General features: G+C 35.8%; 1 protein-coding gene across 1 annotated transcript in view; it reads right to left on the bottom strand.

The window, feature by feature from the left end:
• The window catches only part of CBLB (Cbl proto-oncogene B), a 213,974-nt gene that overhangs the window by 104,215 nt on the left and 93,655 nt on the right, over positions 1-16,104 (bottom strand). Inside the window, exon 3 of the mRNA XM_007461677.1 lies at positions 14,719-14,865. Within this exon, the coding sequence (XP_007461739.1) occupies positions 14,719-14,865 (147 nt within the window). The remainder of the gene's footprint in view (positions 1-14,718; positions 14,866-16,104) is intronic.

Here is a 16,104-nt window from a genome sequence, read left to right as displayed (position 1 = left end):
ACTCTTTCAGGGTAGAAATGAGATCTGTAATGCTAAAGAACACAGAAAGGGTATCTAAGGAAGTGCTGGAGGAATTCCAGAGAAAGAGTGATCTGTGGCAAGATGAATAAATGAATGGTGAAACAGGCTTACAATGCTATGCTGTACATATAAGAAAGTTTGTGTTTGATATGCTATTAAAAGAAAAAGATTATGAAGCTGAATACATCAAAAGGCTTTTCTCTATGTATGAAGAAAACAGGAAACCACAGAGAACCGAAGAGAGACACCACATCAGAAGCCATTTAGAAGAAACACACATCAGGCTGATTAAGGTTAACAAAACGCTGCTGTTTTAAAATAACAATGAAAACTTTTGATAACATTAGAAGGCTACTGATTTATGGCAAAGTGTAGATATGCAATTATGTCCAGCCTCATTATAGTTACCCTGGAAGCAGTGCCTAAGAAGCAGTTTTCTTTTCCAAATTAAAATTTCAAATATTCAATACACAAGAGACACGAACCATAATACTCAAAGTAAAAAAAAAAAACCCAGTAAACAAAGAACGACTGATTTAAGAAGGGTGTTTTCTCTTTTGTATAGAAATGTTTAGAGAATTTTGTCTTGTGTATATATTATAAAAAGTAAACAGACTAGCTAAACAGACACCTTTCGTTATCCATTACCATAAAAATTATCCTCATCCTAATATTTAAGGTGCATGCAGATCATAAGTCTTCTGAATAACCAGTGATTTCCCTGAGCAAATTATTAAAAAATGAACAAACTTCTAAAGTTGTAGTCTAATTTACCACTTTGGAACGACAGTTTACGAGGGGGCAAGCTACATTTGCACAGTCCTTGTGCAAATGAGACTTTCCCCCAGCTCCCTTGTGATAAACCTAATGTCCAAACAGAACCTTAATTAAGGGTAGTAACAGGGATTAAAAAGAAAGGGCATTATTTGGTTAACTTACTATATATAAAACTTTGTACAACAGATACCCTTCCCTTGATCAGCTGAGCCAAATACCCACCATGGGAAGGTGGGAGCAACGGTGGGGCGGGCAGGTTCATGAGTGAAGAAGAGAAATAGAGTACAATGATTTCTGGGAAAAAAAAAAAAAAAGTTCTACAACTGTTGCACTAAGGATCTAACTTTTTAAAGAGGATTTCAAGTTGCTACCACATACTTTCCTGAGGTTTGTGGGTGGAGGAGGAAAGGCAGAGGATGACTGTTCACACCTTTAACTAACTGTAGCAATACCACAGAGTGGTGGTTTCTATAACCTCTTCCCCTAGATATGAACCTAGTGAGAGAAAACGTTAATGGCAAATTGTTTTACAAATATGTAGGAACTTCAGTGTGCTGGCAGAGATCTAGGAAAAGGAAAGAGGCAGAGAAAGAAAAGGAATAGAACATAAAAGGTCCAACTAAGCTTCAAGCTCCCACCAATCCAGAAGTATTTTAATTTGTCCTTTTGCCACTTACAATTATAAATCACTTTAATTACATGTTGCATTAACTTTAAAATCCAGTGAAAAGCTCAAGTAGCCATCAATCCACAAAGAACTGAATAAAAGACCAATGGGTAGCCCGGTACCTATAATAATAATGTGAGTTCAGGATCTTTAGACTTCCAATAGGAAAAAAAAATGAGAGCTGCCATTTATTGATGACTTACTATCTGCCAATCACCAAATTAAGTACTGAGTTTGTCATAATAACAGTGCGAGGCAGATAATATATTTATCCTCAAGATAGAGATGGGGAAACTGAGGCTTAACGAGGTTAAGTGTTTCACCCAAGAAAGACCGTATATGTGCCAGGCATTGTACTAGTTTCAGAACAAAAATCTAAATAAAGCCACAGTCTAATAAGTGGAAAGATCTGTAAATAACTTATGTTGTGTCATGTGCTCAGGTTATCACAGAAAAAGATTCATGTGCTATGGGAACCCAAGGGGATGGAGATCCTTGCAAACAGGGACAGTATCTTTTTCATCTTTGCAACTAAAATTTGTGTAATTAAACTGTGTCTAGGGAAGGCAAGGGAGTGTTTCACAGAGGAGGAACCCAGAAATCTGAGTGTACTACCACTCTCCTACTAAACAGAAATGGTTTGATGACTTAAAAAAAAAAGCGACAGTGTATTCACACAATGTCAGGAGAGATAACAACTTGCTAAATTTTAAAACCCTGCAGTTTTAACACAAAAGAATAAGGAATTGAAGACAAAAATGTAAGGCAACTGATACTCAAAGAAAGGGCAAAACATTTCCATGAAACCACAAGTTCTCATAAAAGGCTATATAGGTTTTATTTTTAACTCATATGCAAAACAAATCCATATAATAAAGGTGTGAATCTCAACAAAGGCTAGGATGTTTGGAAACAGGAACTTCTGTGTACTTCTGGTGTGAATGAAAATTTACACACTTCTAGAAGGCAATTTGGCAGCAAGTTTCAAAAACCTATACATTTTAACCCAGAAAGAGCCTACTTCTAGCGATTTCAGCAAGGAAATTATGTCGAAAAAAAAAAAACAAAATACAGCAATGCAAAGACTCATCTATGTCTCTTCAACAGTGTTGTTCATAATAGCAAAAAATTAAAACAAATATGTTCGATAGTAATAATATGACATATCTATAGATTAGAATATTTTACAGCAATTAACAATTGTATATGGAAAAAAATATTTATTGTCATGGAAAAGTGTCCATGGCATTAAATGGAAACAGCATTTTTTAAATTGTATGTCCTAGGGAACTCCCTGGCTGTCCAGTGGTTAAGACTCCGTGCCTTCACTGCCAAGGGCCCCGGGGACCCTGGTTCAATCCCTGGTTGGGGAACTACATCTCACAAGCCGCATAGTGTGGCTTAAAAAAAAAGAAAAATTGTATGTCCTTTATGATCCAATGCTGAAAACTATCTGGAATGTCTGGAGAGATCAACACAAATTTTAACTGATGATATCTAGATCATGGTAGGATTACAAGCAATTTCTTTCAGAATATTTGTAATATGCTCTAGTGGCTTAAAGGAGGAAAAGACATACTAAAACTGTTTAAAGTATATTTTGCAATCACAGAAACAACCAATTAAAAACAAAAATTAGAATAGTATTTGCCTATGAAATCGTTTTCTGTTTAGGAAATACAAAAAGATTTACAGATTAAACTATGAGAAGAAAAGAGAATTCAACATGGCTACTAAAGATAAAATATGCAAAAATCAGTTGTATTTCTATATATAAGCAATACATAATTAGAAAATAAAACTTAAAAAATTTACAATTGCATCTGAAAATATCAAATAAATGGGAATAAAGCTAAGAAAACACAAGCAAAACCACAACATAAACACACAGACATACTTGATCAGAGATGTAGAAGACATAAAGGGATATAACACTTTAATGGACTGGCAGACTCAATATGGTAAAGATGTCAATTCTCTCCAAATTGATTCTTAGATTTATTACAACCCCAATCAAATATTCCAGGAGACATTTTCACAGTAGGAACTGATAGGCTGATTCTGAACTTCACAGGGAAATGCCAAGAGCCAAGAATAATCAAGCCGAACTTCAATAAGAAAAACACTGACCAAGTTATACTCTTCACATCAGTTAAGGCAGCGTGGTATTGGCACAAGGATAGACAAGTAGACAATAGAATAAAACAAATTTTGGAAACAAATGCAATCATACCTGGACACTGGGTATGTAACAACTATATATAAACAGCAGTAGGGAATGGATGATGTTTTCAATAAATGCTGCTGGGTCAAATGAATATACATATGGAAGAAAATGAATCTTGACCCTGAACTAATACCATACGAAAATCAATTTTAGATGAACCTTAGACCTAAATATGAAAGATAAAGCAATAAAGTTTTTTGGAAGAAACAGAAGAGAATACCTGCATTACAGGCAAATAATTAAAACAGGACCCCAAATGTTCAAAGGATAAAGGAAAAAATAAATTAAAAACCTGTGTTCATGAAACAATGTTATTTACAAAGTGAAAAAGAAAGCCATATATTGGGAGAAACCATTCAGATAAATATAATCAACAAAAAATTCACATCTATAATATATAAAAACTTCTAAATATTAATAATTACTACTCAAAAATTGGGCAAATAATTTTCACACACAAAAAATCAAAATATTCAATAAACACACAAATATACACTCAACTTCATTTGTCATCATGGAAATGTAACTTAAGAACAAAATGAGATTCCACTCATCCCCACCAGAGCGGCTTATTAAAAAGTTTTAAAATGACAAATGATACATAAAATGTTGGGAAGCGTATGGAAAACAGGAACCTTCAGGCACTCCTCATAGGTGATTAAATTGGCAAACCACTTTGGAAAACTCTTTGGTGGTTTACTAAAAGCTACTAAAGCTAAAACTATGCATAAACTAGGAGCCAGCAATACCACTCCTAGATATACATACAACAGAAATGTATACATATGTTTTTTTTAAATGTACAGAAAGTGTTCATAGCAGCACCACTGATAAAAATCCAAAGGAGGAAAAATCCAATGTCCATCACCAATGGAATGAATATGTAAATTGTGGTATAGCCATACAATGGGGCAAGGAGAATGAACAAACTATTGTTATATGCAAGAACATGGATGAATTTCATAAACATAATAGTGAAAAAAGCCAGATTTTTTTCAGAGTACAATTGTATGATTTCAATTATGTATGATTTCATGATACTAGAAGTTAGGATACTCAGATTAAACAAAATTAGTAAGTTATACACCCTAAAGTTAGAAAGTTCTGCCACACATCCTCCTTTTAGCATTAAGAGCCCAGCCTGTCCTACAAACAAATTAAAAAGTCTGTAATAAAAGAAAATTCCCCAGAAATCTCTCTACATAGCTCAATTACATTAACAAGCAATGGGTGAAGTCTGCTAGATATGTAAGTTAAATTAAGGCAAAAAAATATACAATTTCCAATAACTAAAGCCTCACAGGAGAAACTATATACATACTATTTTGCATAAGCAGATCCCCCCAAATTCCTTTTTATTAAGAGAAACTACTGATGACTACAGATAAACAAGGCAAAAACAAAGCTACAAAGAAAAACAATTATTGTCATTTCCTACTGATAATCAACATTCAGAATAAGGAAAACAGGAAGATGAAGCATTAGCAGTCTATTAATGAAAAATAAATCCTAAATATTAATTTTATGAAGCTTTACTTACTTTTCTTTTAAGTCACAATTTCTCCACCAGCAGAACATGTTTCTAAAGAACTGTGAAAATCTGAGATTCTACCCTATTTGCAAGCTAACAAGTTAGCCTATCACAGTTGCATGGATGCTGGCAGAAGATAGAGTATTTGTGGGTCAGGGCATCAAAGCCAAAGGACTTCGTTACTCACAGGAAGCAGTGGTCAGAGTATCATCATTTTCTTGGAACTTGTTCCCTGAGCTCTAATTCCCACAGGATGATGCAAAAGAGAGTCAGGTGACACCTACACACACAGTGACTTTTGTAACTGGAGAGGAACGTAGGGCTTAGGGAACCCAAATATTTTATAATGGTTAGTAAGTATGCTTGTCCCTGGATATGCAGAGAAGTACTATCTTTACATTACAGGGTTGTAAACAAGCATAGTCTTTGCTTCAGAAGGAGGAACTGCCTCTCTTCACCTACCAAGGTAGAAACATCCCACAGAGAAAGGAACAAACGTGCTTTGATTCCAGGGGCACATTATTAAATACTTAATAAGAAAATAATTATTTCTCTGAATACAAGAACTTCTGAGAATGGGAATATAAGTGGCTTAAAAACTGTTTTAATTAATTAAATCAAACTGATCAGCTGACTAGAACTAAGAGATGGAGAAATGTGAAGTCTGCTTTTTAAAAAAAAACAGGGCTCTGCACAGGAGAACTTTTTAAATGATACTTTAGAAACACAATTTCTGGAAGTTTTAGTGATTGGCTTAATATTCCAAATTATTTAAAAAACATTAATGGTCTCAGGAAGTGGCATGAAAGTATTTTCCTCATTTGGTAGAGCAGCTAAAATAAAACAAAACAAAAACCAATTACTTCTCAAGATGGGGGAGTAAAATAAGTAGCCAAAATCTGGATACAAACAGGTTAAACTTTAGAGGACAAGGTTAGAATTTTATCTTATCATTAGGGAGCTTAGAAACTTCAAAATAAGAAAAGATATGCTCAGACTACCACCTAGACGGCTGGTTATAATGCACCACAAGTCTTGGTGGAAGGCCAGACACCTTAATCTACCTACTCAGTGTACAGCAAAATCCAACGCACCTATTCAGGGTACACCAAAAACTCAACACATCTATTCAGTGCAACATGTGGAGCCTATTAAGACTGGTTATAAAGGAGACTTTCAGAATGTTAAAGAGAAAATAAACTAAGTTATGAAAGCCTGTTGTACCAAATCTGATGAAATCTTTTAAGTCATTATCTAATTGATCTTTCAATACTATATTCTGATTCATCTCCTTCTTTCTTTAAATCCTATCTTCCTTTAGCAACTGTAATACCACACTCCCCAGGTTTTATGCCTACTTCCCTGGTGATGCCTCCATTCCTTAAATTTCCTCTGTGCATACATCATTCATCAGAATTCTTTAAGGATCTGTCCTCTTTGTTCTCCCTGCACATTCTCCATGGTCTACATCAATCAGTCCAATGGCTTCACACAGCTTTTAGAGATTACAAACTCAGATATCTGGAGACCAGGCAGATAATGTATATGAGTAAAGAGGTCCAGGTAAGGACTGCAATCAATTGGAGGGGACACATCTAAACTGGGCAGCTGGCACCCAGGTCTAGCCAACTGTCACCACGTCAGAGTTCATACCTAGTGTTGCCATCACTTCCAATTTCTCAATGAAATTCAATACAATATTTTTGTGTAAAAATCAATAATTTTAAAAGTTACCAACTAATTTTTTAATGTAGATACTGTCTGAGGCCAAGGAAAACATTCTACAGGCTGTCAATCTGCAAACTCATAAATGTACTGTCAATCCTAAAATCTGTCTTTAATTCTATATTCTTTTCCTCAAGGTTGTATATCTAATCTACTAATAAATATCACCACATGGATTTGTCTGGACCCACAAAACTGAACATATGCCAAACTGAATTCATCTGACTGCCAAATCTCTTCTTCCTACTTTTCCTGTCTCAGTAAATGGTACCCAGTTGTTCAAATCGCAGATTGAGGCATCACATTTGGCTAACTTTTTGTACCTCATATACCTTAATAATCAAGTACAGTTAATTTTATCTTCATATAATTCTCAAATTCATGTACTTCTATTTATTTATTTATTTAATTTATTATTATCTTCACCTAGTTTTCTACAACAGCCTCCTATCTCTCTCCTATTTCTCTCCTAATTTATCAGTTTCTAAAGTGGGAAGTGGAATGGGGGGCGGGTGGGCAGGGCAGTCATAGACCCCGGGGGTATACAAGATGACCCTATTTAGGATGAGAAGAAAGGACTGAAATTCTACTTGCATTTTTAATTCAATTTTAAAAATGTATATTATAATGTGTCCTTTATATTATATATGAGAATACACATTATTTGTATAGTAATATATATTTTATACATATATGAGTATGTAGATGATATACATAGATAGATGATGTATGCTCAAAAAGTAGTTAGTAATAAGGTAGTAATAAGGAATATGATTGAATGGGTTTAGAAACCACTGCTCAAGTTCATTATCCATACTTCAGCAAGAGTAGCCCACCTATAATCCAAGTGTGACCACTTCCCTACTTAAAACCCATCATGGGCTCCCATTGTTCTCAGGGCTCCAAAGAACAAGAGTTTTAAAAGTACAACTTTGCATATGGAAAAAGAAAGTCCAAATGGCCAAAAATGGACAGAGCTTTCAAAGCATAGTCCACGAGAGAGAATAACAATTTTAAGTACTTTGGTCCTTGACGCAGGGGAATTCCTATAGTGGATCATAAACCACCACCCCATATTTAGATTCCATGTTCACTAAGGAATGTTCTGGATATGATATAGCTCCACATATAATTTACCTAACAGTGATGAGAGCATTCCCACCTGCTTGACAGTAGCATTAATCATTGTAACTTAATAAAACCACTATTCTGGATTATAGATCAGTTTGTGAGCTCAGTAAAGTATGCTCAGTCTCTAAACATATGGCTCTGATGAAATCAGGTTTCAAGGCTGAGAACCAGGACCTAATTCACGGTGATTTCACTGAAGTAAATGTCACTTACTGAGGAGTTCAACCTGAAGAAAAGAAGGAAAAAGAGAACAAGAACAACAACAAAAAAAAGGCCATTTATGGAACCTTGAAGTTACTCTGCATCTTTCTTTGGAAAGACAGCAGACGCCATGAGAATTCCATCCCTCTCACAGTATTCTCCCCTGTGTACTCCTTATTAACACATGTGCAACTCATACAAAATACCAATTCCTCCATGCAGCCTGAGTGTTCCTCTGATGGCTCTAGTAAATAATTCACTTACTATTTGTGACATTCCGTAAGCACTTCTGTAATGGGACAGAACTGATTTTAAATATTTATCATCTTTGTATATACTGCCCTCCCCAAATTGAATACATACTGCTTAGAGGTAGAAAATTATAATTTCACATCTTATTTGATTTTTCTGTCTTGGATCTTGTTGCAGTGAGTTGAACAAAATAGCCCTGCCATTTTATTTTCCTTATGAAATAAAGATACTTTGCTTTTTCGAAACAGGCAGTAATAAGAGTTGACTAAATAACAGAAATATTAAATGGCAATTTTTTTAGTTCTATTTCAGTTATTTTTTTTCTTTCTCTCTAGATCTCCTGCTGCACATTTTTCTTATAAAAGTTCTTCATTTCTATTGTGCATCCTTTAATTAAATATGACTAAGTTACCTTTTCTTTGATTAGAGGGAAAACTGATCTAGCTAATATGCTAAAAAAAAAAAAAATGTATCTTACTCACTGCAAAGGTAAAGAAACCATTGTCCTTTGTTTCTTATCAAAAGTGAAAACACAGGAAACCAAAAAAGGTCCCTACCACTTCCCCAGGAAATCAAAGGTAGATGTAATGAACTGAATTTTAAACAGATCATTTTTTTTTCCCCCATGGTCAGCAGGACAGTTTCTTATATTCTACCTCACTTTTACATAGGGATATACACAATTTTAGAAAACTTGTATTAACTTTTTCTGGATTTTGCTTTTAGATTTCTAGGGACCATGGAACCTCTATCATGCAAAGTTGAATATTAATGATATTATTTGTAGAATTAATAATAAATATATTCATGGGGCTTTGAGCAAGATTAAAGGTTTAAACTGGTTAATTATTCCACAACACAGAGTGCATACAAAGTGCCAGACACTGTCTTACCTGCCTGAAATGTAGATTTTAGCTCTTTTAACCTTTGTAACAACCCTACACAGTAGGTATTCTTGTTATTACCATCCACATTTTACAGGTGAAGAAACTGATGCATGAAGAAAGCACGGAGCTTGCCCAAAGTCACCAAGCTAGTAAATGTTGCAGTCAGAACCTGAACACAGATGACCCGCCTGCGAGCCTTCACTAAGCATGCTGCCCCCAGAACAAGCAAGCAAGCAAACGCTGTACACGTCCCACGTGCACACACTCACACACATGCCTCTGCTGCTCAACTCATTTGAATTAAATGAGCAACCGTTCCTGAAAGTCTCCAAATGAGACACTGTGCTGATCCACCTTGGGAAACACAAAGATTGATTAAATAAGCCTGATTTCATGGAGCTTATAGTCTAATGGAAAGATAACTAGACAAATAACTTTAAAAATCAATGAAAACTAATAAATATGGAGGATGAGCAAGAGCTTATGGGAGTTTAAGAACTAAAAGATCCAGTATAATAATAAGGGCCAGAATCAAGAGCAAGATGAACTTTGAGGGATTAGTGAGAACTTTTATACCAGAGATAAAAATCTTCAAGTGGAAGGAACAATGCGGGCAAAGACATAGAAACCTGTAGCTGCTAAGGTGTCAGGAAAGAGCCAAATAATCCCACTTGCCTGAAGAACAGGACATAAGTAAAAGAAAAGAGGACTAAAATGGTAGAAAAATACATCATGAACTCAACCAATAATTACTGAGTGTCTGTTATGTATACAGTACCGAAAGGACTCATCTGATAGCCATTTAAAGAATAATGTTTAAACTTTGTACTGAAAATGGAGCTAATCTATGTGAAAGCATTTGACAGGGTTTGACATATAATAACTCTAATAAATGTACCTGCTTTTACTAATTTTTGGATAAAAAGTCAACAGGAGCTTTATTTTTGAGAAGGAAAGACCCACGTAATAAATACATTTGATAATATAAATATAGTTAAAATGCAACATAAACACAAAACATGGGGTAAAGTTGAACATGTGGGAGGGTATATATTAGAACCCAGAAAAGAAGACTTCTGAGCTAGACTTAAAGGAAGGGTGCCAAGATTCTGGGACTGTAGAAAAGAAAGAGGAGGGAAGAGGGGCATGCCAGGGAGAACTGTAGAAACCGATGACAAAAAAAAAATCAATTTGTAGATAATAAGTTATTGAAAATTTTGAGCAGACAATAGACATCATCCATCCACTCACCCATCCATCCAATTATTCATCCAGTCTGTTAACACTTATTAGAGCTCACATATTCCAAGAAACACACCAGGCTCTGAGAAATAAAAATCAAGAAGCTTTCTAGTCTACTGGGAAATGCAAGTATGTCAGCAGTTCACTGCAGTCTAGTGTGCGAGATGTGAGCTCAGGTACTTGGAAGAATAGAGTAGGCATGCCCACCTTAGGTTAGGGTTACTGAGGAATGCCTCCAAAGTGGCAACACTGGGTAGGGTGTGACACTGGGTAGGGTGTGGGTAACTGGTTTCCCAAGAGGAGGGTGCAGTTTAGGGAAACAAAGTTTAGGTGTGGAAATAAAAAGCATACTAGGAAATAAGTACAGAGTATGAGGAGGTTGTTTCTTTGAGGATGAATTGAATAGAGAGATGAAGCTAGAAAAAAAGTCCCTAAGGCTTGTCATATTAATGGGGTTATAGACTTTAACCCAGATTCAGTAATGATGCATAGAATGCATAGCGTTTCAGGCAAAAAAAAAAAAAAAAAAAATAGAATGAAGAGTTCTGCTTTTTAGAGCTCACTGGCCTCATCAAGAAAATGGATGGGACAGGTTGTTATTAAAGGTAGGGAGACCAGACAGAAAGCTGTTGCAGCAGTCCAGGGAAGAATTTGAACTTGAACATGAAACTGATGAATAGAATTTGAAGTAAAGTAAGGATGGGGAGAAGGTACATACAAAGATTCAGGAGTTAGAATGGTTCTTGTTGAGTTATAATTTGGTTGGAAACACATGTCTAAATCTCCTCAACATCAAGAAATGCTTAGTACAAGGAGCCTAGAAACTGCTACCTGACTTGCTTATTAGAAAAATGACTGTCACTGAGTCTAATCACATTAATGGGTCTTTTTTTTAACAGTTAATAATACATTCTTTGAGCCTCATGCTTAAAGTTAATGGATTATAAACTTCACCCTCTAACCCAGAGTTTGGTATTGGTCTCATTTGGCAGAATTCACTTAGACACATTCACTCAAAAATGCCACTCCTCTTTTCCACATATTTCTACTATCTCCTGGTCAACAGACTAAGAAAGCAAAAGCAGAACTCAACTATTAAAACATTCAATAACTTCTCATAAAAATCTACCAACTACAGGACTTCTCCAAATCTAACAACTACAGAACTTCCCAGCCAGTTTACCCTGGCACATGATATGTTATTGATCCCCTAAGGCTCCAGACAGGCAGAACCTCCTGGCAGCTGGGCTTGGACCTTGAGCAGAGGCTGGCCCTGCCATGACTTCAAATAGGTTGAGAAGCACAGAAAGGAAGCATTAGTCACATGACACCTAAAGATTTTTGTCTGCTGCCTGTTCTTTAGGTCTGAATCCTAAAATTGCCTTTAGGAGTTTTATAAAGTCCTTTGAAAGATAACTATTTCCCAATTTTAACTCAATACTAATATTTTTTTCTTACTGACAGTTCTTTTGGGGAAAAATATCACAATACTACTCCTTATGTTAAAACCTGCTTTATAAAAATCATAATCTGTTTCGCTGTTTTTAGAACTAACCACTCAATAGTTCTGTTTTTGGAAACAATAATGCATTCAAGTTGAAAGGCACCGGTTAGGTCACATGAAAGCATTCTCATATGCCCTCAATATGTAGATAAATAACAGGAATACTTCTGTATGAGAACTCAGTTATGCAAAAATGCAAACTAGTATTACAGTATAACGAAGAGAAAAGAATTCAACCTTTTAAAAGGCTACATCATTCATTCGTCCATTCATTCAATAAAATACTGTGGAACTATAAGGTGAAAACCCACAGAGAATATAAAGATGGTTTCTCCAGTGATCTAATAAAAGAAGCATTAATTTTGATGACTATAGAAATATGTCTGAGTTCCAGAGGGAGCTTTACCTTTGGCTCTCATCCCCAAAATAAAAATCTTAAAGACCAATTAAGAAGCCTTCTCAAGTAAGCAAAGACAGAAGACAAAGGTACAAGGGTTTAGGAGGTAGGGAGAGCGTTTAATCAGCATTTCAAGAATCCCTCATTTGATTTAGTAGTGATTTCACTCATGTAGCAGTTGGACAGAAATTTCAGCCCCTTAATGTCTATGGTTATAAATAAAGGGAAGTAACGATGTCTCAAATGCATAAGTCTTTGTGGTTTGAGGTGCCGGCAAAACAAACTCCTCTCTTGAAAAACATATGAGCAATCTTTTGTCAAAAGGTCCATTTTTTACTGACCTTTTGACAAGCAAGCAATTTTTAACTCACCAGAATTTTCAGTTTTCAAAAAGAAATACCGCAAGCAACTTGTCTGATAGATTTTCTTAAAATTTTAAGATAGTTTATTTTGAAGGTTACCAACTCTTTGCATTAGGCTCAGAGTGTTAATATATGAGCTGTAGCTTCAAGACATCCTCAGCTGTTACTCCCGGAACTCTGCAGTCCCTTTCTGCTTTCTACTATTCACAAATATTTAATCCGTACACTCCTGGCTGTTAGTCTAATTCAGATGAGGATGAAACTTTTCTTTTTTTAAGTCCTCATTTGTGAATGGATATAGGAGCATTACAAAGAGCTAGATTTCTGGAACACAGAATGTCTTGTGTTAAAAGCAATAACAGTATTTCCTCTTGTAGTGTCTAAAAATAATTAAGAATACATTTTACTTAAGAAGTGGGAAAAAGGCTTTAACATTTTTAAAGTAAAAAAAGTATGCATCTGGGCTTCCCTGGTGGCGCAGTGGTTGAGAGTCCGCCTGCCGATGCAGGGGACGTGGGTTAGTGTCCCGGTCCGGGAAGATCCCACATGCCGCGGAGCGGCTGGGCCCGTAAGCCATGGCCGCTGAGCCTGCGCGTCTGGAGCCTGTGCTCCGCAACGGGAGAGGCCACAACAGTGAGAGGCCGCGTACCGCAAAAAAAAAAAAAAAAAATGCATCTAACCAAATGTGCATTGCTCTGTGTATGTCCTAGTCATGTGGCAGCTATAGATAAACATAGCACGTCATAGAGAAAAAAAAAACGGGAAACCCAAGTTACAGTTAATTCACCAGTGTCACAGGACTCCAGATCACTGAAAGTGTATGCCAACATTTTACATCGTATTTCATCAGCTAATGTATAAATATAGAATTTAACTACAGGATGAAAACAATAATCTGTGTGTAAGCAATCACTCCTCCTTAATTCTTAGCTACAGTTCTGCCTACATTCAAGGACATTCTAAGGGTGCTCTCTCATCAAAGGGGACCCTTAAAAGAAACTGAAGAAACCATCTGCCACCTGATACTCAGTTCTTAAGCATCTTACTAAGAGATTCCTGATAAAAGTTTTGCACGTTTTATTTAAGTTATGCAGACTTCAGATATTTAATTCCTCTTATTTGCCAAGCTCACCTGGGTTTGTGTCTGGATATGAAATACCTAAGGAAAACATCTTTAGCTATTTTTGTGAGATAATGCAACTCTGTGATAACATTATCCTCATTTCTGTATCTTGTTTACACGTGCGTACTTTCTGTGCAATGACACAGAGAAAACCTGAATGCCAGTGCTGAGGCCTTTTCCCACTTCAATTTCAGATCTTCGTCAAGCTTATACTCTACCTGCTAGTACAGAAAGCAGTCTCCGATGCCTGCAGTCCTCAAGTAAGTGTCCCCCCTCTGGATTGTCAGAACAATCTATTTAGGCCAATTTTTAAAGTGTCTTTCCCTTTCTGCCTTTTATTTTCTGTATGTGTTTTATGTGTACACTAAGTTATAAAAAGTTATGAGCTTCTCATGTATCCTCTTACATACATCTGCTTCTTAGAGCTAACTATTTAACTCAATGAATGCTCACGAAATAAATAAATGTCATAATATTTACTTGGTAACAACAAAATTATTCAGTTACTGAGGTATACTTGTGGTGGCTAAATAGAAAAAATAGCAATCAAAACACTTATCAAAAACACTGCAGTATATTCTCAAAATACTCAGGTAAAATCTACACCATATGGAACTGGAGGCAGGTAGGTCTAAGTCATTCTTCAAACATGGATCCAAACTTGTACTTACTTGTCTCCAAAAAACTTTCTCCAGAATTCAGCAGCATCTGCTTTCGTGATACGAAAGTTATCTCCCTGGAATTGCCCATTGGGAAAGATTGCTTTGATTTCTGCCAACATGTGACTGAAGATAAGGGAGAGTTTCGTAAGATTTCGTCTGTAGATACAAAAAGGGGAAAATGAAGGAAAAAGTAAATATATAGGCATGTAAGATTTAATGGGAATGTATTATGAAAAATGAAATTATCAACCTAGGCCAACTCAATAAAGCCCTTAAAAACAATGTTCATAAAAACTGTACATTTAAATTCCTAACAGGGATTTTATTAGTCATCCATGTATTCGTTTAATATAAACGTGAACAAGATGAATTACATGAGGTTTAATGGGGGAGATGGACACCTAAAAAACTCATGATCAAATATAAATGTTAAACAAAAAAAAACAGTGCTTATTTCTACACGGGGAATAAGGAAAGATGTGTCATTTAAGGCGAATCTGGCAAGATAAGCAGTGGTTCAACAGATGAAAGACTTAGAGTGGAGAGGAGGGGAAGGAGGAGAGATTAGGAATGGAACTATCTGGATAATATCTAGATTTAGCATGGCTAGAGAAGAGCAGAAAGAGAGTGGAGGAAACGGCTTGAGACAAGGTGAGAAAGTTTGGTTGGGACATGACAAAAAGAGGCATCTGAACCAATGAACAAAGTTTTTGTCAAATACTCTTGTCACTTCTATCTAAAAATCAGAGTTTCTAGTAAGTCTCAGATATGTGCAGATTTTAGAAGCTCCCTGGGTAATTCTAATGTAGTCCATAAAAAGCTACTGCAATGAGGAATGGGAAGGCAAAATGGACTAAAAAGATTAAGGAAATGATCAAATCTCGGTTTTAGAAAGAAAAAGTTATGGCAGTATGAAAACAATGGTTTGGAAGGGAGGGAAATGTAGTTGTCTCTATTCTAATTTCCATGTTAAGTTCTGGGAATTCTGACATGATTTAGAACAGGCTTCAAACCGTGACTAATACTTTAACAGTATCATCTACATTCCTTCTTAGCTTTTCATAAGTTTACAACATTAATTACGTTAATCAGCCCAAAACTGTTAGTGCTAGATAGTAAGGAAGCAATTGAAAGATAAAATACTACAGAACTTTTCAGTTTTGAGCTGACCTTTCCTCTTTATATTCCTCCTTACTCAGAATCACCAGAACACAGCAGGCACATATCTACTATCGTTCCATTTTGAAGCTTTAACTGCTTTGGGTGTGTGTTGAGGGGTCAGGGCTGGGGCTGGGGAGGAGGCACTTGAATTAGCACTCAAAGTAAATACAGAGGAAAACTAAAGAAAGCCATCAAATCTGCAATGCATATAACACCATACAATGTTTCAGCAGG

The sequence above is a fragment of the Lipotes vexillifer genome, unplaced genomic scaffold, assembly GCF_000442215.2.
Source record: "Lipotes vexillifer unplaced genomic scaffold, Lipotes_vexillifer_v1.1 scaffold1164, whole genome shotgun sequence".
Taxonomy (NCBI): Eukaryota; Metazoa; Chordata; class Mammalia; order Artiodactyla; family Lipotidae; genus Lipotes; species Lipotes vexillifer.
Note: the sequence above shows the minus strand (reverse complement) of the source record. Positions and strands in the feature narration are given on the sequence as shown.